The 23,860-nt window shown below is 41.4% G+C and overlaps 1 protein-coding gene across 1 annotated transcript in view; it reads left to right on the top strand.

Annotated features, from left to right (window-relative positions):
* Window positions 1-23,860, top strand: part of DNAH8 (dynein axonemal heavy chain 8) — a 478,630-nt gene that overhangs the window by 282,904 nt on the left and 171,866 nt on the right. Inside the window, exons 44-49 of the mRNA XM_044291082.1 lie at window positions 301-479; window positions 3,938-4,125; window positions 4,218-4,304; window positions 5,066-5,173; window positions 16,025-16,159; window positions 23,088-23,249. Coding sequence (XP_044147017.1) covers window positions 301-479; window positions 3,938-4,125; window positions 4,218-4,304; window positions 5,066-5,173; window positions 16,025-16,159; window positions 23,088-23,249 — 859 coding nt within the window. The remainder of the gene's footprint in view (window positions 1-300; window positions 480-3,937; window positions 4,126-4,217; window positions 4,305-5,065; window positions 5,174-16,024; window positions 16,160-23,087; window positions 23,250-23,860) is intronic.

The raw sequence follows: 23,860 nt of genomic DNA, 5'->3' as shown, positions 1-23,860 counted from the left end.
GGATGGCCATGTTGCACCCGCTATGCACAACAGCACCCTAACACAACACAAACCTTTGAACAAGTCAAGTTTACTGCTACTAGGCATTTACTGCATTGTGTCAAATGAATGGTTGCTACATCTGTACCTTGAGAGATCCACTGTAATAAGCAGAAGTATACATTCTGTAAGTTATAGAGTTGATGAGATACTTTCATCGTTTGCACAAAGAACAGAAATGTGACAGGAAGCCTGTAAAGTAGATAGGACGCACGTTAGTGTGAATTTACCCCAACTTTCCTATAATTCTGCTGCCTGCAGGTGTTACATTGCTCTGGCTCAGGCTATAGGACTGAACATGGGAGGAGCTGCCGCTGGTCCTGCTGCTGCTGGAAAGACGGAAACCGTAAAGGATATGGGAAAAGCTTTGGGGAAATACGTGGTAATCTTTAACTGTTCTCCCCAGATGGACTGCAGGGCGCTTGGACGAATAGTTAAAGGTAACAGAAGTCTGTCAGACTTTACCCACTGTGTACGGATGGTTTTAAAACATATACGGTAGAGTCAGATTTACTAAAACTATGGAACCTCTGCACTGTACAAGAATACGAATCCCAGACTTAATATTAGATTTACAATTCAGGAGCACAGATTGACATATAATAAATCCTGCTCCTGGTTTACACCAGAATTCTGTCTGTATGACGACAATTTGTAACTTCAGCCCTGGTTGTTGTATCAGGATGTGGGCTTTATAGTATACCCTGGGCACATACTGCTGAAGGTACATACACAGCTCCTGTGCCATCAAATGCACCTACCTCCATATCCTAAGAGCCCCACAGTTAGTACGCAGTGGTATGCCTATTTATAAGAAGGGGTTAAAGAAGTTTTCCAGTTTCATGTGTCGGGTATTTATTTCATATAAGATATGAAATCATAAAAATTATGATTTCATATTTTTATGAAATATGAAAAATGAAAAATTTAATTGGCGGACATATAAACGCCAGTTATTTTATTGATGAGATCTAAAGTTAATTTGTGCAGCTAATGAAACAGGGTGCAATTAATTATACAAAATATAATTTATTATCAATACAAGCAGTAAAAATGGCATACAAATGAATACAAAGATAATATCAAAATTGACCATAAGATGGTGCTCCACCGTTTACAGGCTGACTTAAGTACAATACAATACTACTTTTTCCTTTTATCAAATTATTACCGATTAATATACTAGTAATCAAAATATTATAATGCAACAACAAAAAAAAAAGAAAAACAATAGAAATGAATCTGTGGAAAATCCCTTATGCTCAATCAGAGAATATGGCAGTAAGAGACACCTTATAAATACGCCCGTTGATCTAACTATGGATGATAAAATCCGATCAGAGATTCCACTCTGATAGCAATATTACAGGAATTCTAATGATGTGCACGTTCATTAAAATTTCCCATAAAATTATTGTTTTAACACTATCGACCCACTAATAATGGGGTCTCAACTATATGCCAATTGGAGCGATAAAATAGATTATACATTACCCCTTGCTTTGGGATGAAGAGCTTTTAGAAGGGACCCAGCTTTCCAAGATTCAGATCTATCCCGTCCTGTGGTATGTTCCTGGTGTGTGAAGTGATGCTGATGAATCTAAAGAACTCCCAAGTGATGTTTTCTCAAGTCCTCTTTGTCTCAAGTGATCCCTCTTTTCCCCAAAACTGGATCAGATATCCTTATCCTTATCTATGCCCATCCCCTCTTGGATTAGGGATTTCCAATTAGATAAGGTGGGTGTGACGTATGGTAATCATGGGGATGATGTCATTTTATTGGCATTCCTGAAAAACTTCCGCCCATCTACCACTTGATGGCACTGTTGTATCATATAGCAATTTTAAGAATTAACATATATATATGGCTTTATTATACCTCTTAAACTTTGACCTTGTCCACCCTAAATCAATTAGGAGGGACTATTTCTGACACTTTGCTCAGACTGACTGGCGGTATTAGAAGTTTCCCTAATCCTTGAATTTATGGGGCAGATAAGAGCAGAATGGTTTTTAGAAAGTTTTCTTCTGGCTTGTGTATCTTAGCCATCCAAATGACTGATTAATTGCCATCTAAGATAACGAAGTTCTTCTCTAAAACAAAATCCTCTTAGTAGAAAATCAGCTTATATGCTTCTATAGAATATATCCTCATTGATACATATACATTAATAATACTTGGTTATAATACATCAATATTGCATAGTACATATGAATCATTAACAAGTTCAAACGCTAAATAAATGCACACAGGAATATATATATATATATATATATATATATATTGTGGGGATGTGCTCGTGGTAGGCTACGGTAGCGGCGGCAGTATTGAGGCAATCACAGACAGTCTTTGTGATACACCGTGACTTTATTCACACCAAAGGCATAACAGGCAATGTGCAGACCACACAGGTGCATATCCACATAGTGCATAGAACAAAAGTCCTTCCATAGAAAATAAACAGCAGGTTTGAGTCACCTTGTTTTGGACAGACCACAGCAGTTCTGCAGGCTTCTAGGCTATCTGCCTTTGTCTCCCTCAGGCCAGAGCCCCTTCGGCTCGTAGCACCACAGGTCCCAGGGCTATCCTTCAATGTGTGCTGCGCCCAGACTCTCCTTCACCAGCACTCACTCTCTCTGTGGAAATCTCCAGCACAGCAAGACACACCCCACCCCCATCATCAGCAGGCTGGGTTCTTAAAGGCCCAGCTCCACCAAAAACCTGGGCTGGCCGTGGGGAACAGTAAGAACCGGCCCGGACGCGCTGCGCCAGCAGCATTCGCCGCTGTAACCGCAATGATCCGGTTCTTACTCCACCGAGGCCAGGACCTCTGGTGGCACGTATCGTCCGTCCATTATTATTCCGGGGACTCTCCTACAATATATTTATATATATATCTATTCCACACCAGATGTGTTTTATGGACGTCTCTTATTAGATCATGGTTTAGCCATGAAACACCCATTGTTCCTCAGACAGACATGTTTAGAGAAACCAGTGTTTTAAACAATAACCTCTCTTGACCCCAGTAGTTGAGACAGTTTATGTGAGACCCATCACATTCTCTAAGATATCACATCTGTTGGCAATAACTTTAAAAACAACATACATTGTAGGCCAGTGACCATCACGAATTCCTCTGGCTTATTCCAACAGAGAGTTTGGCCTCTTAAAGGTAATGTGAATCTCCATTTTGGTTCTAATATTGTTAGACCTTAATGTGCAGATATAAATATGCCCGACACATGTAACCACATCTTATATAATGCCTTCTTTCTATTAAACTTTTACACTTTAAATTTAAATATCGCCAAGTATCCTCTCAAAATATATTTATATTATTGTGCTTTTCAGACTGTCATATGAATTAGTGCATTAAAATTATTGGCATGTAAAAGGTTCACGTCACACTAACATTATCTATATTAATACAAAAGGGTGGAAGTTCTGTATGGGTACATCATGGCCTATATTTTAAGGTTTCCATATATGAAAAAGCAGAAGCACATACATGTGTGGGACACGCTTGCATCTTTGTTATTTATGACTGACAGGGACTTATATGAGGGGTTTCTCTGTTGTTGCTGCTGTAAGAACACAAGACTGTCACATATAGAGGCCTGACAGGGGTCTCTGACAACATGATACCTTCAGGACATTGACATGGACAATATATGAACTTTACTGTATTATTCCTGTAAACATTCAACTTTTATTAAGACTGATTTCATTCTTATCTTTTTTTACAAATCCAGATGAATGAGTCCTCCTGATATTCCTCATTACAAAATACTGATACACTACAGTTGGAGAGGATTTTATATTTTTCTGAATGTTTTACAATTACCGTTCATTAACTGCAGATATGTTCTTTGTATTTCTCTGCTCTGTATGTAGGTCTTGCTCGGTCAGGGTCCTGGGGCTGCTTTGATGAATTCAGCCGTATAGAGCTCCCGGTGCTTTCAGTGGCTTCACAGCAAATTTATATTGTGCTATCTGCCCAAAAAATAAGGAGAAAACAGTTTACGTTCAGTGATGGGGAAATAGTTGACCTAAATCCAGAATTTGGAATATTTCTTACAATGGTAAAGTTGTTGTTGCCTTGCACATATCCACATTGTTATTTTGTGGAATTATTGGGATGATTGTGAACTTCATGTTTGTTTGTTTCCACCAGAGTCCCAAACACGCCGACTTCCAGGATCTCCCGGAGAACTTGAAGATACAGTTTAGAATGGTTTCTATGATGGTACCTGACAAACAGGTGATATCTTTGAGCATCTCCAAGATAAAATCCTAATGTAGGGCTTGGTTTTTGTTTGTGTCATTGGGGGCGATGAAAATATAAGTATATGCTCCTACCATGGGAAGCTAGGGACAAATGTTAGCTCTTTATACACATCCCATACCCATCCTGGTCCATACCCTGCTAAGCAAATAAGATGCATTACCAACTGGTCCATACTAATTGTAATGGGAGCTGAACCTCAACATGCACAGGAAAGTCATGATTTTCCTGAGTGATAGGCAATGGTGCACAATCATCAGTGCAGACCATACGGCTATTATAAGGGACGACCTTGGAGAGAAGGGCCTAGTCCTAGGTTACAAGAACCAATCCAGGACTCCCATCTACAGAGGAACTGCGTTTGAGAAGACGGGTGGAGAATTTGCCCAACAATCGTGGAAAGAGTAAAGAAGGTTAAACAAGCACAGGTCCTTCTCTTCTGGTTGTCAAACCCACCCATTCTTTTATGTATACAACTGACAGTGTGTTTTCTTTTCCATCTGTTTTTTGTTAATATATTTTCATATTTTTCCAAACTTTTCTACAGGAAAAGGGAAAGCTATAGATTAAAAGCACAACCTGATGAAAATTATTGAACTGTGTGTTAATAACTAATGACCCTGTGTCCATAGCTATGAAGAGTCTTCACTATGAACTATGATTCACCTGGTACTGGTTCTACATTTCTAGAAGATACAGTAGCTTTTTATTGATGTACTATATTTCTGCTCTTTCAGATGATTATGAGAGTAAAGCTGGCCAGCGCTGGCTTCCTGTACAACGTGTCCTTGTCTCGGAAGTTTTATGTCCTGTATAAACTCTGTGAAGAGCAGCTATCAGAGCAGGTATATGAGCTCATGATCTCTGTCATCCAGTTTATTGGTGTTTTAGAGGAATGACATTGGGGTACTGATGAAACCGCCCTAAATTAGGGCATTTAAGATGCACTCTGGTGTTCCAAATCAATGTACCCCCCCCCAGGGGTTAATATCCACGCGTGGCTGAGAGACTAGACGCTGACACAGAAGTTGGTCAAAGCAATCTCTAACTTTATTACATGGGGTAAGCGGTATATACATCTTCAGAAGAGGGCAGTCCTCTCTGAGGCTGAAGCATTGTTTCATTGGTCAAAAAGGAAAAAGAGATAAGAGAGAGGAGATAGCACCCTGGCTTCTGCGCACTGGGTCCTACTTTGGAATGTGAACTAATGTAAACATCTGGTTACCATCACCATTTTGTAATGGAGTTTATTCTAACAAGAATACTGCCTACGTCATATGTGACACTTCAAAGAGGTGCTTCTCTATAGGCAGTGAATAATATATACATATCATCGAGCCATATAATTGGCTTATGCACTCCTTCACAGTCTATATGACTCTCTATATAGCTCCCTTGTTGGGACGCCTGTACAAGGATGAGAAAACAGACACCTTTCACAGCACAGCCCTTTGCCCCCCCCCCCTCTCTCCTCCAGTCTTGAAACAAAGAGGGGGTGGGTGGGCACTTGGAAGTAGAAAAAGTTAACTCATTACAGTCCTAGAGATACAAAATATAGAATAAAATTCACACATCTTTAACAGTCCCCCCTTGAATTTCATTCTCTCCCTAAACCTAAACATCTGTCCCAATGCTCCGCCTCCTCTTCACCAGCTTCCACGACAAGCCATTCCTAGTGAACAGCCTCCCGTGACACTGGATTTGAGCACGGGGAAGTCAGATGATCTTTCCCTAACTGGCGTTGACATTATATGGGGGGAACAGGAGGTCATCAGTGCTTCTGATTTGACTGGACCGAAGTTTTCACACAATTTTCCATATTCTTTTGAGTCATGATCAACAGTCACACAAGGGAAAACGAGTCTCCACACTTCCTTGAAATCAATCCAATTATCCTTGTCTTTGAGCTTCACTGTGCATTTGGTCAACAACATCCGGAATGGACCATCAAACCATGGTTTTAGGACTTTTCTAACGTGTCTTTTATTACCACCCAATCTCCAGACACAAGTGCGTGGGTTCCTGGTACTTTATCAAAACCTGGAAGTGAAGCAAAAACTCGAAAATGTACTTTAGTCAAATGCTTGTACAAAACTGATCACATAATCTGTCAGACAACCATGTTGCATCTGAAGCTGCTGTGGGAAATAAAATCCTATCCTAGGGGCTGACCCAAAAAGGACCTTATAGGAACAAAGGCCTGTCTCACGGTTAGGCGTATACCTTACTAAAAGAGGGCTACCAGCAGGCACTCTATTAAGAAGGCTTTGAATCTTTTACTTAGTGCCCCGTTCAGTTCCTTTTCCCTACTCTACTGCTGCTTTGTGGATGGTACGAAGCATGTAAGGCCTGTCCTACACCCAAAACCTTCATCATCTCCTGCATCACTTCACCTGTGAAGTGAACACCTGTGTCACTTTCAATGATCTAAGGTACCCCATACTTGCACACAACTTCGGCCATAATCTTCTTTACTTCTTTGGGTACGGTTTTGGCCATCCTGAAAACAAGTCATCACATATCAATACATACTCATACATGCCCACCTTGGGTAGTTGAAGGTAGTCTGCAAACGTTGAAACGGATACAAAAAGCAAGACGTGTTTCTTGGGTACCTTAACCACCTTGCCCACGTTGTTCTGGGTATGTCTGACTGTTACAGTGCTGAACCCTGGGGCGTACCATATGCTACGTACTAAATCACACATAGCAGTTTTTGTCTGGTGCATCACTCCATGGGTTGCCTGTGCCATCGTGGAGTAGAGGGACCTGGGAAGGTAAAGTTTCCCTTCTTATTTGTAGTCCCCCCTTTTCCATCCACCAGTCCCTTTTCTCCTTCCCCATCTGGTTCTGTAAGGTCTTAAGAACTTTCGGGAGACAGGAGGAGTTATTTCAGGGACCTGAACTGTGGCCACCTAGGACAGGGGTCTGCTTAGGTACTTTGGCAGCCATTTTTGCCGCCTGATCTGCCGTGGCTTTCCCCTTTGCCTCCTCTGCATCGGTTTACAGTGGCCTTTCGTTGCTATCATCACCCCTCATGTTAGTGACAAGAGGGCTTCCATCAGAGACCTCACTGCTTCCCCATTTTCAATGGGTTTAGGGTTTACCTGAAGCGATCAAGGAGTCTCTGGCTTTCCATATGGGCCCATAGTCATGGGCTATCCCAAAGCACACCTGGAATCAGTGTAAATGTTGGCTGTTTTTCCATCTGCATATCTGCAAGCCATCTTCAGAGTCTTTTAGCTCCACTTCTTGAGCAGACATGTGTGGTAGTTCACGTTTAATCACCACTGCCCAACCTGTGTAGTACCTGCCATCCTGGCCATACCTCGATCCATCCACAAAGAGCACATGATCTAGATTACCTAATGGCTGATTTACCTAATCCCACTACCTCTTGTGACATCATCTGCAAACAATCTGCACTACCTTTGAATCTGGAAGAAAAGTTTAAAGTGCGGTGCCCTAACTCTTCCCTCCTCCCTTGATCCAGAGGCAACAGGGTGGCTGGGTCCAAAGTATTACACCTTTGGAGAGCAACATTGTCAGGCAACAAAATGGAACACTGCATTCTCAAATAATGGGCAACAAAACAATCATTTGGATTGTACGTTCATGAGGATAGATGTAATATCACCATCACTTTGTGGTTCAGAACTATCTCAGAGCTTTCATCAAGCATAGCTAGTACAACTACTACAGCTCTGATGCAGAAAGGGGCACCTCTGGCCATGGGATCAAGTCTGACTGAATAATATGCTATGGGGCGTTATTGCTGGCCATGCAGTTGGGTGAGGACTGCTGAGTCATGGCCACTCACTTCATAACAATACAATCTAAATGTAATAATCTGATAGGCTCAGTGTGGGGGAACACAAAATTGCCAGTTCTAGGCATAAAAAGCATCTACCACCTCATCTGTGAGGCGGTAGGGACTAAAGGACAAATCAATCACAGTGGAGTGAGTAGGGGTAATGGGAACCTGAGCCGACAAGGTGTGTGTGTATTGGGCACAATGTGGGTGTTAGAAACTGTGGCTTCATTAACGTCATGTAGGTCATGTACCATCCAATGGTGAGTGGTTTTGCTTTTCTCAGCTTCTGGGAGTACTGATACAAACATGGACCAGGGAATTTTATCACTAATGGCCAACAAACAAAGTTCCTGGTCGTTGGGAGCACCTGTAAGCTTCACAGTGCCGTCCTCCTGATGTGAGATACCAGCATGTACTTTTGCAAACAAATCTGCACCTAGGAGGCAACAAGGGGCGTTACCACTGACCAGCAAACGGGCAAGCGCATCTTGGTTAGGGGCAAATCTAATATGGATGGTTTCTGTTGAAAAAAAAAGGGAGAGTACTACTTTTCCATCCACTTCTACCCAAAGGCTGGTGTCCTTGGAGAGTAAATCGGGGAGGCCATGTTTGCTGTGCACAACTGTCTTGGCTGCTCCAGTATCAATCAAAAACGGGACTACTTCTTTATCACCCAGAGTGAGGGATATCATTGGTGGGCCAGACTGAATCTGCTAAAAATGTTTAAAAGTAGAGCCGATACTGGATTTCCTGTTTCCTAATCTTGATCTAACTCCCCCCCCCCCCCCCCTTACCTGTCTTTGTATTCTCCTTATGACAAAAAAACATGGGTGTCTGTGGGGACGGACAGTGATCCGGGCATGGTCAACACAGAATACAATCCTCTCGTGTGGTGTGGACGAGGAGTACCAAACACAGCACAACACTCTCTCTTCTGGGATCTGGGTCCCACAGACTCTGCAGGCCCATCATAGGGTGGCAGACTTACTTTTTCCTCACTTCAATGAGGCGTTTGACATCAGGGCTGAAGCAATGCCAAAGGAACACTACCTATGGTTGGCACCACTGAACCACCCAATGCCGCTTGATGTTACTCTGAATTTTGGCTTACAGAAGTATCCAACTTTTCCTATCGCAGAATTAATAGACTGGAAAACAAAACAGGACTTCTTATCTTCCATGGGAGTGTCTTGTAACTAGGAGATGGGCACAAGGGCTGTCGTTGTCTGTAACGTCCACCCCTATCCTCCTCCCTCTGCTCTGAGTCATCTAAGTCCACCCCCTTCAGTCGGACGCTGTGGTCCTCCTTTTGTCCGTCAGTAATCTGCCAGCTGTCCATTAGAACAGAGCTCTGATGTTTAGCACAACACTTAACATGTAACACGTAACTTCAAACATTGAAACAAACAGATCTGACAATATAGACATGAACACCCAAAGGGCCCATATGGAACTTTTCATTGACTTCAAAAAAAATGTACAGCTTGATCAATGCTGTTGGCACCAATAAAAACCAAAAACTTCCAAGAAAAATAAAATAAAATCGTCAATGCGCATATTATTTAAAAAAACAAATACCGTACTCTATACGCATTCATATTTTCATGTTTTCATGTACTCATTTTCACAAACAGCTCATAATCAGTCTTCACACATATTCGCCTCAACTACAACTCAAAGCCACACCCATTCACATTCCACTGAATCATTAATGTCTTCCAATCCAGCCACACTGTTTTCATCCCAAAACTTGCAGCACGGACAAACACAGCTTTCCTGGAAACAGATAGCCACACCACACCCAGAATTGCTGATGGTCTGTCGCTGCAAGACAATATACATGTTATAATCATACAGTCATTTTGTTAAAAGCTGGATTCCCACAGTACCCTGCTTGGGAAAGAAGAAAGAAGATTATTAAACAATTTTTATTTTACTTCTATAATAATATTACACATATAACATCACTTACTCTGCATGATTCCCTTGCCTTGCGTCTCTTATCTCAGGAATGTTCAGGCAGGGGAAGTAAAGCAATCCATCACAGGACGCTCAACCGTCCTAAATATTCCTCAAACTTTTACTCATATCTGAATAAGGACTTAGAATGGGTGCAAGCCCCCAATCCCCATATGGAGGGGAGTTGAATTCCTCAGGGGGGTTTCAGTAAGAGCACATCCCAAAGAGAAAATAGGAAAAGTTCTTGTGGAACTACAAGTCACATTTTGGAATTTACAGCAGATGTGGTGGGGGAAGGGATGCCACATGGCAACTTCTTTGTTCTCTATAGGATTCAAAATCCTCCATCTTGTAATAAGAAATGCTACACATTTCTCCAACTTTCAATTTCTCTCAGTTACTTTCATGAACACTTTAAACCATAACTCAGTATGCCCCAGCCTATTATTATCCTTCAACCAACTTCTCTTTTCCTTCAATACACTTATCCATTAACTGACCATTTTATATCATTAGGGCAACAAAACTTAACCAGTTCATTTCGGAACATTTAACACAAGCGCCTTTCTGATTGCAGAGACTGGGGCACTTTCTTTCTTGCTAATGCCATCAATTAACATCCTGACACTGCTCTGTTTTCTCACTCATTAGAACCCCCCCTCAACATCACAGGAGTTCTGATGCCCACAGTCTGTAAGCTCTAACTTCACAGATTCTTACAGATCTTCATCCCTGTTGCCAGCCGGGCGACCTCTGTCCGGGGCCACACTTCTCTAACATTCTTTTTCACAATTTAACTTTCAATTCTTAATATCACATCCTATAATCTCCCTCTTCCCTCGCTACTAGCTAGGGGCTGTATTTTCTCCTTCTTCATAATACTGGGACTGACCCATTTCAATTAGCAGTATTTCAGACTGACACACACAAAACAGAGGAGTAAAGAGGCACCTTTAACCCTTTCCTCCACAGACAAAGGATTCACCCTCCCCTCTGGTTGGCTCAAATCTGACTATCACGTTTTTTTTTTACTCCAAAAATCAGCAAGGTAATAATCGTGTAATATGCAAACATTACGCAATCAATACAGGTGTGGGTCAAAAACGAATATATAGCACTATAGAATTTAGTGCTATATATTTGTTTTTTTAGAATATTTGTCTTTTTTTTCCATCTGAAGTCATGATTCCTCCCTGCTGAAGTAACTTAAGCAGGGAGGAATCATGACTTCAGATGGAAAAAAAAGACGAATATTCTAAAAAACTAATATATTTGATATAGTGCTATACGGTATATTAGTTTTTTAGAATATTCGTAATATTCTAAAACAAGAATATATAGCGAAAATTTGAGAAAAAAAACTAATGTAGAACAATTTAGCCAATATAGTGCTATTATCTTTATTTTTATAGTTGTCATTTTTTTCCAATCTGGACTTCAGATGAGACAAAGAAGATTATAGCACTATATTAGCTAAATTGCTCTACATTCGTTTTTTCCAATATTCGCTATGATGCTATATATTCTTGTTTTAGAATATTACGAATATTCTAAAAAACAAATATATTTGTTTTTTAGAATATTCGTCTTTTTTTTTTTCAATCAGTACAGTTGTTCCACTTCGGCATACTCCTCCCCGACAAGCGTCCCCGTCACCATGGGAACGCCTGGGGGTTAGAATGTACCATCGGATCTGAGTTTTCACGATCTCACTGAGATCGTGAAAACTCAGATCCGATGGTATATTCTAACCCCCAAGCATTCCGATGGTGACGGGGACGCTTGTCAGGGAATATTCTAAAAAACAAATATATATGTCATTTTTCCCGTTTAAAGTCATGATTCCTCCCTGCTTAAAGGGAACCTGTCATGTGGATATTTGATTATAATCTAACTAATTATCTACAATCATTAACTGCTAAAAAGTACCTTAGATGTATTCACTTACTGGTGTGACAGATGGTTACCTCATAATATACATACAAAGATGCTGCATGCCGCATGCTAATGAGCTGATTTGAGTCCAGCGTGATGTCATTGAGTCCAGCGTATATTTAATTCAGAGCTTTAGCCACTCCCCTGCCCACCTGCTGCTGATTCCTATGGAAAAAAACTGTCATTCAACAGCCGGTGGGCGGGGAGAGTCAGGAGCTCATGAATATTCAGGACTCCTCATTATCAGCTGGAGCTTTTCAATACAAGATGTTGGTAGATTGACTGGGTCAATTAAAGAAAGTGACCCAGCATTTTGCTTAGAGAATCAGTCACTTATTTATGTTGCCCTTAGTTAGGACACCATAAAACTGGTGACAGGTTCCCTTTAAGATGCTTGTGGGCCAATGACTTATTGGCCCACAAGCAAGAAGCAGGGAGGAATCATGTTTTCAGATGTTAAAAAATGACGAATATTTGATATAGCGAATATATAGCACTATATTCAAAATATTTGCAAATTCTCAAAGTTGCGATATTTGAGATAAATATTCGTAATTCGAATATTCGCGCTCAACACTACTAAGCACTACCCAATCACAATGCTAATATGACCATTTACGTGTGCCCCCCCAAACACAATATGGTGCTTCTTATGTGCCCCCAGCACAAAATAATGCCCCTTTACGAGTACACTGCTTGGCTGTCTCCAGTGATTCTATAGAAATGAATGGAGCAGTGGCGTGCTTTTCCGACCAGCCGCTCCATCCATTTCAGGGGGCTCCACAGGGTATGGGACCCCACCGATTGGATAGTTATCCCCTATCCTGTGTATAGGAGATAACTTGTTGGATTTACCTGTATGTTTTGCTTGTGAGGCCTGTGTACGGCCTTGCTCATGAGCCAGATCAAGCACTCTGTTCTGAAGTTGCTGAGATATTACAAGGCAGTTGTCACACAGGAGTAGATCTGAATCAGACACAGTGAATGAATAATGATGATTTATCCTTAGGATAGGTCATTACTATCAGATCGGTGGGGGTCTGAGTCCCGGCATCCCCACTGATCAGCAGTTTCAGGGAGATGTGCGCTCATAGGAGATCTGGTGAGCACAGCCAGCATCTCGCGGCTCTCCAAGTGCGGTGCCGTACATTGTACATTCAGTTCAGTGTTACTGTGCCCCACACAACAGCAAGAGCTTCCCTCTTAGTTTGTGAATAACGCCTCTGCCTTGCTTGCATAGGAGATTGTAGCATCTATTTTCTGCTGAGATGCTGTTTTCAGAAAAAAAATTGCTAAAAAAGATTAATTACTTTTGGATAAAATCACATTTTTATGGATTTACAGTTGGGTTGTAGGTCTTGTTCCTCTTGGGTGGTGTCAAATATAAGGGTGTTATGGCCGACATTCAAGGCGCCCGGCATTACTGACAGAACCTGTCTGATTACATTCTGAAATATTTCTGCAGCAGTTGAAGCGCCATAGTTCAGCCTGTTGAATCTTCACTGTCCCACCTGAGTGATAAAAGCTGTAATATGCCTGGAGTCAGGATGTAAATCAAGCTCATGAAAACCAGATTTTACATCAATTTTAGAAAATATTTTAGCACTAGTTTTGTGAGAATTTCACCAGTAGTCAGTTGGGTGTGCTTTACCCTCTGAATAGCCAGATTGGCATGTCTCATATCCACACATATCCACACAGAATCAGATTTTACCAGGCTGCTGTGGTGAGACCCAGGGAGTTGCTCCCCAAGCTTTAGGACATCGAAAGGGATGCACCTCTGTGGCTGAATTGAGAGACGTATTAACTGATCAATGTGCAACTTTACTGGAAAGTCTATTGGCTTTCCAAGGTAAGGTGAGGATAATTCTGCACGATGTTTTAGACAGATGAATTGCTTACACTTCTTACCAGTGTCACAAGACTCAAAGGTACTGCACTGAAGTAGCAGAGAGGTGTCTGCGGAGCACTCCACTGCATGCACTGTGTCAGCGATGGACGTCTCTGAAGTTGCTTGTTCTAATCGATATTTGACACACAAGAGTAAGGCGGTAGCTGAACCATTAGAAAAAAGCTTCAGGTTGGAATTTTGCAAAGTAAGCTTGTTCTGAAGTTGATTATAAACAGCTTGACTAATAACATTGGCAGATGCCCCTGTATCCACCCATGCTTCCTCATGACTGCCATTTATTTGGAATAGTAATTGCATGCACATAGTGTGTGATGGCTGCTCTGGCATACAGTCTGTTCCCTATTAGTTAAGCCTTGGTCTCTTCTGCATCATTAATACATGCAGTGTCCAGCAATATGGCAAAAGTCATGGTGGGATCTGCCTACCTCCTTAAGGGCTTATGCACACAACCATATATTTTAATTGTGTGCTTGCATTTCTTGCGGATCGCACAAAGACACATACATTTCTATGGGGCCATATTTTTTCAGATCTGTGTGACCATTCCACAAATGTTAAGGAGGAGAGTGTGCGGAAAAAAATTTTTTTTTGGTCCAGTGTGAAATACAGATACAGTTGTTTGCATGAAGCCTAACTTACATGAAGTACATTCTTGCATGATTTGCGCTTAAATCTCCTTGTCTATATGTGCAAATTCATGGTCGGCTGCAGGATGTCGTAACCTGACATGACATTCAGCAATTCTTTCTGTTGCTGATTGATTGCATGAATGCTGCATTTATATATGAAGAGACGTGCTTGCCTAAATAGGTTGCCTGGGTTCAGAGCTGAACCCGGACATATCCCTATTTTCACCCAGGCAGCTCCCCTAATATGAGCATCAGAGCATTTCATGCTCCAATGCTCTCCTTTGACCTGCGCTGAATCGCTCAGGGCAAAGGCTTTTTAAGGAGATCTGGTGATGTACCGGGCTCTCCATAGGCACTGCTAGGCGGATGCTTCCACCTAGCAGTGAGCCCAGTGACATCACCGGCACTAATGGGCAGGCTTTAATGCTGCCCTAGACTGTAAAACGCTAAAGCCTGCCCATCAGAGCCGGTTACATCACCGAATACAGTGCTGGGCGAAAGCATCCGTCTGGCAGTGTAAAAACATTAAAAAAAGCCCTTGCCCTGTGCGATACCATGTGACCGCAGCGGGGCACGACCGCTCAAGGCTGGAGCCGCCCACACTAGTTAAAAAATAGTCTACAGAGTCCTTGGAGATGGAGACAAAATTCAGGTGGCAACATGCAGTGGATGACAAGTTTAGGGGCTACAATAGGTGATCTTTGGACATAATTTATGCAGAAAAAATAATGGATCCGGTGAATGAAGTATATTAAGTTGTAACTATGCACTGACACAGTCTAGTTACTGCTTAATTACTGTTCTGTTCCAGTATCTTGCATCGTGTATTGGTATGCTCCCCCCCCCCCCCCCCCCCCCCCGTTTTCAGGCTTCTAGTTAGTTTAGCCTAGCCACTCCCTGTTTTCCCAGTGATGCCTTGCTCATAGTGTGCTTAGCTTTTGAGTAGCAGCATTCATCTTCTGAGTTAGGAGTTATTGTTGGCATAATTCTTTTACCATCTGGATTACCCTGCAACATCTTGTAATACAATCTCCGGATTAAAAGGCTACTTGATTAACGCCTGGGTGTCTGATGCGTAAGCTGTAAGTGGAGAAAGTCAAATTCAACAAGTCACTCCCGTGCGTATAGAGGTTGCTCTACACAGGTGCGTGATTGTATATAGCTGACTTTTGAAACGCCACAATTACTGTTGGGGAAAATGCACCAAAGAACAACAGTAATTTGTGGTAACATTTTTTATTATCTTGTTTTTTATATGCGTAATGGAGCTGTTGTGGCTCCATTGTTTGTGTTTTCATTGAAAAATGTTAAATAATAAATGTTTTTGCTGCTTGTTTTCTGTGCAGTCTGACACGTGAAATGTGGATATATCCTTATAGTGTGTTGGAATCAGTGGGATGTGTTAACCTCCTGCAGATTGATTCACTTTAAAATATATAATCCTTAGGGTCATTATGACTTTGGCTTGAGAAACATCCTATCGGTTTTAAGAACGCTGGGGGAAGAGAAAAGAGCAAAACCAAATGAGAGTGAATCCAATATCGTGATGAGAGGATTGCAAGATATGAACCTTTCCATGTTGGTAGGTGTCCTCCTGCTTATAGAAGAAAAGTGAATAAATCATAGTGAAATAATAATAATACTTTTGATGCTACTTGGGCCTCTTCCTCAGGCATATTTTAAGACAGTATCTGAAGGTTCCCATATTTATACATAGCAATAATGAGGTAGATGAGAAAAGTGATGTAAGATCAATAGGAGTGGAGGAGGAAACAAACAGTTGTAGCAGTAAATTGTTGGAGCAAATATACATAAGGATTATAGATAAGAAGTGTGAAAGTTCTATTCTCCTCTAATAGATATTCAGTGCATGAATGCAATGAATCCAAATGGTCTGAGGGCCACATTCCTCAAAAGATGTAGAAGGACATAAATCCATGAGACACATTCATTCCTGATCTGAGTGTGTCAAAGGTTATCATGAGCTTTTATTTTTAGACTCTCTTGTCCTTCTGAGGTTTGAAATTCCCTTTGGCAATGTACACCTTCGACGGCAATGTTTTTTATGATTGAATGTTACTCATTTTTGGCTAAAATTTATTTTTTCAATTGGCCTTTATTAAAAATATTGAGCTGTTCTGTCACAAAGGGGGGGGGGGGGTAACTGGTTTTCTAGCTGTATGACTGGTACATTCACTTTGTGAAGTCATCTAATAAACCTTATCTGTAAACGACTAAGAGGTCATAAACACTTATTAAAGCCACATTTTTATTAGTAAGATAATAATTGAGCTATAATGAGTGTTTATAATGTCGTAGAGCAGAGATAAGGAGCCCTTCAGCTCCTGCTCTGACAGAAAAGACAGAAAATCCAAAGGGTGCTACTAGAGCATGTCGGCTCTGTACAAAAAAGAACGCCATATTTTTAATTACGACCTATTTTTTAAAAAAATAATTTGCTCAAAATGAGTACAATGCAATAATAAAAAAATGCCCCAAAGGTGTCCATAGCCTTTAATATAAATACTTTCATGTCTGTGATGTTGTGGTCATGGCTGCAAAAGTGTTTCCGTACAGACAAATCTTTCCTTTCTTCTTTTATTGTGTGGCGATGAGAGTTCATTGTTGTTCTCAGTTTTTGACCAGTTTGACCGACTATTTTCACCTGCCCCCAGTAGGACATTTGGTATATACGATCAAATAGACCACATCTAGCGTGGTGCAGGTGAACGTACCTGGGATCTTGTAGTTCTGATGTGTATTGGGGACCTGTACCTTGCCAGTGGTCATTATATATGGACAGGTCTTACATTTGGTCTGTTTGCTGGGGAATGTTCCTCTTGTTGTTGGAGAGGACAGTGAGCTTCTGACAATGATGTTTTTCAGATTAGGGGGCTGTCTACGGCACAGGGGGGGGGGGGGGTCTGGAAATATGGAATTAAAATAGTCATCTTTTTGTAGTATTGGATGTAGTCTCCGAGCAACCTTCCTTAGAATTTACAGATTTGGGTTTTAGGTGACTACTAGAGATACCTGATTATTTTCTTGTTTTGTATTGTAGGATATTACTCTTTGGTTATCTGGTGGCTCTGGCAATGTGGTTTTCCTCTGTGGTTGGAGGGAATCCCTGACTTAGAAATGTCTTTTTGAGGGGTTTCCAAGGTTTTCATCCCCCTCTGTAGAGTTTGAACATATGTGGTTGTATCTGATAGCTTGACTGTAGATGATGGATTTTTTTATGTGTTTGGGGTGGAAACTGTCCCATCTGAAGTATGTTGTGCAGCCAGTTGGTTTTTAGTAAAGAATTGTCTCTATTTTATTGTTCTGTACTTTGATGATGGTGTCCAAAAAGTTTATTTCAGTAAAGGAGTAGTTGAGAGTTAAATTGAAGGTGGGATGAATCTGACTGAAGCGTTCATGGAATGTTTTTAGTTGTTCAGATCCTGTCCAGATGATCATCAATGTAATGGTAATAGGCCAAAGGCTTGATGGGGCAGGAGGACAGGAAGTCACTTTCAAGCTTGGCCATGAACAAATTTGCATATTATGGTGCCATTTTGCTACCCATTGCTGTACCAGTCTTCTGTAGGTATATGCTTTCTCCAAATGAAAAGTGATTATGGGTGAGGATGAATTTTGTAAGTTCCACCACAGATTCAGTGCCAATTCCTTTATCCTTTATAAAAATAAATTGCAGGCTTTTAATCCATCCTGGTGTGAAATATTGGAATATAAAAATTCTACATCCATTGTAGCCAGAATAGTTCCCTCTGGTAGGGGACCTGTAACGGATCTCCTGGCACCCCGACCGGGTACATCCATTGATGGATGCTCCTAGTGCTTCCCGAGGACTCCAAGCACTCCGCTCTACACCGTAACCACCACAGTAAACAGGAACAGCTCTTACAAGAGCTAGTAGTTATAGCCAGGGGAGTATAGCAAATCTTCAGCGTATAGCAATCCCCATGTCGATCAGTTACCCAAACACCAGCCTCAACATGATGAAGAGTAAAACAGGAACTCTTTATTGAACACACAAGCATTGACTTATATACACATTTTCCAACAAGGGTACCACCCCTGTGGACCTAGTTGGGAACTGAGGACATAACATAGCAGCCAATCCTTTATAGTTTTACAGTTTAAACACAAAAACTATACATTCAACAAACACAATGGCATTGCCTGTGACGCACTCAATAACGGAATAGGTATTGTCTTTGATGCAATCAACAAAATACAATTACCAAAACACAATGGGCTCTGCCTGTGATACAATTACCAAACATAATGGGCTAACTTAATCACTCACAGGCAGAAAACACACATTTTTCCCCAAAACACAGAAACCACCTCAAAACCCCACATATCCCCATAATTTATACATCCATGGATAGCTCTGATCTGGGTAAACAACATATCCAAAAATAACCCAGCTCCGAGCAGGGGTTCCTGAATTCCATGGAAGTCACATTTGGCCGACCGTAAGCATGCCTTTCCTGACCAAAACAGATTTAGGCTGTGCGGACGGTCTGTCTTCTCCTTCAAAGTTAGTATATGGATGGGCCATAGTCCTGAGGCAAGAGGCTGGCAAACAGGCCCCTCCAAAACCCTGTGGCAAGGGTTTTTTCGCCACAGGACCTATTTGAAACTTATTTAGTAGGTCAGTTGTATCATGGAGGTCTCAGATATGAAAGTGTTGATATTAAAAGGGAATTTCAAACCTCAGAAGGACAAGAGATTCTGGGAATACAAGTTCTTGACAACCTTTGAAGAACAAGGAATTCAAATTCTTAGCAAGTTTATAAGATGACTTAGGATAGCTGCCTTACATCTGGTAACATTAGAGGTAGAGCTTGCTAAGAGCTGATTTGAACTCCTTCTTCCCAAAATTCCAGAGGAGCATGTATGGCCTATAAGTCTCCTTATGCCGATTAAGGAGAGATAGTTCCCCTCCAAGTAATGACAACATTTGACACACTCAGATCAGGAATGAATGTGTCTCATACAGTAGAAAAAAAGAACACAAAGTAATGCTTCATGCAGGTAACATTATACTAATACTGACGAAACCTAAAACTTCGCTAAACACTAAACAGGTTGCTTTCCAACTTTGGCAATATTTCCTACTACAAAATAAACCAATAAATCCAATATACTTAATATAGGTTTCCCGCCTAAAACCCAACTAAATATAGCCAGTGAATTCCCATACCAATGGAACAATAACAAAATGAAATATCCAGCACTATATAAAGAGAACTACAAACCCCGTCTAAACTCAATACCACAAAAATTACTTTCTTATGAGAAAATCCAATTATCCTGGGCAGGGAGGATAGCATTAATAAAAATGTTCATACTTCCTACTATATAATATTTATTTAGAACTAATCAAATCCCAATTCAAAATACTCTCCTTAGAAAATTACAGAAGGATTTTTCAAAATTTATCTGGATAGGCTGTAAACCCAGAATTAAAGCTAGAATTATGACTAAACATACAAAATAAGGCGGAATAGGCATTCTTGATCTTAAAAAATATTACAGAGCAGCTCTACTAGATCAAACTCACATCACTCAAATCCCATTAAAAAAAACTAGGTTCACACTAAAGAAAATATAATAGGTTCAGATACAATTATTATATTAAAACCACCCTCCTCACATAACAAAAGGTCTAATAAAACTTTATTAAAGGGAGTCTGTCATCACAGTTTCACCTTTTTAACCCTTCCCATAGCTTTCTAGCAGCATTACAGTTGATAAAAACGTTACCTTTATAAGCAATTGTGGAGTTTCCCTCTGCCCGGCTATCTTCTTACTTCTCTCGCCGAGATCCCGCGCCTGCGCACTGAGTCCGTCAGCCAGGGCATGCGCACTGCGATGTCCATTCCTGGTACGGCATCACAGTAATTAATGTGCATGCGGGCAGATGGAAATAATGGGCGGGCAGAGGGAAAGATTGGGCGGGGGGAAGCGACGATGAAGCAGAGCTGCCTGGGCACCTAAGAGGTTGAAGCCGCCCCTGGGCACTTGTCCACAATTGCTTATAAAGGTAACGTTTTTATCAACTGTAATGCTGCTAGAAAGCTAAGGTGAAGGGTTAGAAAGGTAAAAACTGTGATGACAGACTCACTGCCAATCAAATTCCAAATTTGGAGAAAACAAACCTATGCCAATTACCATTTAAATAGATCAAATCACTCTTCCCTGATATTGACCTCTCTAACTGGGAACTTAATGGTATTAAACGGATCAAAGACCTTTTTGATACCAATAATTCTAATATATGACATTTATTCACTTATCTAACCACCCGAAATCATTTGCTTTCTCAAACACCAATTAACAAACCCATTTTTCCTAGATTTGCCTTTCTTTATCTCTTGGCTCAAAAACCAAATGTCAAAGGTATTAGCGAATTCTATTCAGATCTTTCCAGAGACGATTCGAAAACCATAAACTTATTGCGATGGGAATCTGATTTAGGAACCTCATGTAAGATTGGCTCATCGCCTATAATTGGACTAGCAAAGTATCTAGAGGAGTACGTCATTGGGAAATTTCATGTAAAATCATAAATCATATCAACCCCAACTACCCAGACTTATGCTGGAATAACTGCAGAGCCCACAAATCTTGCTTCCATCTATGGTGGTCATCTCTTAAAATCCTTAAATTTTGGACTACAGTATTCAAGATAATAAACAATGTACTCAATATTAATGTTCCAGTCGCACCGGAGTTTTCCCTTTGTTTCCTTCCTAAACACCCAGTCCCTAAACAAACCATAACTATATTTTCGCCTATTATCCTAGCAGCAAGAAGCGCCATTGCAAAAAAAATGCAAATGCCCTGAAACACCATTGATTTAAAAAAATAACCTTCATCTAATGTCACAAATCTATATACTTATGCTCTTACCATTTTAGATTAATACTCAGTAACTATATATATATACAGTACAGACCAAAAGTTTGGACACACCTTCTCATTCAAAGAGTTTTCTTTATTTTCATGACTATGAAAATTGCAGATTCACACTGAAGGCATCAAAACTATGAATTAACACATGTGGAATTATATACATAACAAAAAAGTGTGAAACAACTGAAAATATGTCATATTCTAGGTTCTTCAAAGTAGCCACCTTTTGCTTTGATTACTGCTTTGCACACTTTTGGCATTCTCTTGATGAGCTTCAAGAGGTAGTCACCTGAAATGGTCTTCCAACAGTCTTGAAGGAGTTCCCAGAGATGCTTAGCACTTGTTGGCCCTTTTGCCTTCACTCTGCGGTCCAGCTCACCCCAAACCATCTCGATTGGGTTCAGGTCCGGTGACTGTGGAGGCCAGGTCATCTGGTGCAGCACCCCATCACTCTCCTTCATGGTCAAATAGCCCTTACACAGCCTGGAGGTGTGTTTGGGGTCATTGTCCTGTTGAAAAATAAATGATGGTCCAACCAAACGCAAACCGGATGGAATAGCATGCCGCTGCAAGATGCTGTGGTCGCCATGCTGGTTCAGTATGCCTTCAACTTTGAATAAATCCCCAACAGTGTCACCAGCAAAGCACCCCCACACCATCACACCTCCTCCTCCATGCTTCACGGTGGGAACCAGGCATGTAGACTCCATCCGTTCACCTTTTCTGCGTCGCACAAAGACACGGTGGTTGGAACCAAAGATCTCAAATTTGGACTCATCAGACCAAAGCACAGATTTCCACTGGTCTAATGTCCATTCCTTGTGTTCTTTAGCCCAAACAAGTCTCTTCTGCTTGTTGCCTGTCCTTAGCAGTGGTTTCCTAGCAGATATTCTACCATGAAGGCCTGATTCACACAGTCTCCTCTTAACAGTTGTTCTAGAGATGTGTCTGCTGCTAGACCTCTGTGTGGCATTGACCTGGTCTCTAATCTGAGCTGCTGTTAACCTGCGATTTCTGAGGCTGGTGACTCGGATGAACTTATTCTCCGCAGCAGAGGTGGCTCTTGGTCTTCCTTTCCTGGGGCGGTCCGCATGTGAGCCAGTTTCTTTGTAGCGCTTGATGGTTTTTGTGACTGCACTTGGGGACACTTTCAAAGTTTTCCCAATTTTTCGGACTGACTGACCTTCATTTCTTAAAGTAATGATGGCCACTCGTTTTTATTTACTTAGCTGCTTTTTTCTTGCCATAATACAAATTCTAACAGTCTATTTAGTAGGACTATCAGCTGTGTATCCACCTGCCTTCTCCACAACGCAACTGATGGTCCCAACCCCATTTATAAGGCAAGAAATCCCACTTATTAAACCTGACAGGGCACACCTGTGAAGTGAAAACCATTTCAGGTGACTACCTCTTGAAGCTCATGAAGAGAATGCCAAGAGTGTGCAAAGCAGTAATCAAAGCAAAAGGTGGCTACTTTGAAGAACCTAGAATATGACATGTAGGACTTGTAGACGTTGCTGGGTGGTTTGCTTCTGAATGCTGTTCTGTATCCCTGATATCTTAATATTTTCTCTCAGGTTGATGAAGATAAGCCCCTCTTCCACAGTCTGATCAATGACCTTTTCCCAGGCACTCAGGTTCAGAGCAGTTCATACACAAATCTTCAAAATGCTGTTGCAAACCAAGTGAGGATATCTGGGCTGGTAAATCACCCTCCTTGGAACCTCAAATTAATCCAGGTACTGAACTAACGAGTTTCCCTGGGATCGTGACATGTAAGGGCTTCCATACATTTAGGATGTATGGCATTTCACTAAGATCTGCAATTTATGCTTCTTGTCTGACCTCTGGAAAGTCCACCAATGAATATCTGCTGTATGGTGTCTCAGTGGTTAGCATTTTTGGCGGGGAGAATGGGTGTCCTGGGTTTGAATCTAACCATGGGCAAGATCTGCAAAGTGTTGTATGATGTTATGGTTTACTCCCACACTGCATTAAACATACTTGTAGAACTGGTGTAATGGGGGTAGGGACAGGTGTGATGGGAGTAGGGAGCAGTATGTTGGGAGCAGGGACAGGTGTGATGGGAGTAGGGAGCATTATGTTGGGAGCAGGGACAGGTGTGATGGGAGTAGGGAGCAGTATGCTGGAAGCAGGGACAGGTGTGATGGGAGTCGGGAGCAGTATGCTGGGAGCAGGGACAGGTGTGATGGGAGTAGGGAGCAGGGACAGGTGTGATAGGAGTAGGATGCAGTATGCTGGGAGCAGGGACAGGTGTGATGGGAGTAGGATGCAGTATGCTGGGAGCAGGGACAGGTGTGATGGGAGTAGGATGCAGTATGCTGGGAGC

This window comes from Bufo gargarizans, chromosome 4, assembly GCF_014858855.1.
Source record: "Bufo gargarizans isolate SCDJY-AF-19 chromosome 4, ASM1485885v1, whole genome shotgun sequence".
Classification (NCBI taxonomy): Eukaryota; Metazoa; Chordata; class Amphibia; order Anura; family Bufonidae; genus Bufo; species Bufo gargarizans.
This window is presented reverse-complemented; position numbering and strand designations above follow the sequence as displayed.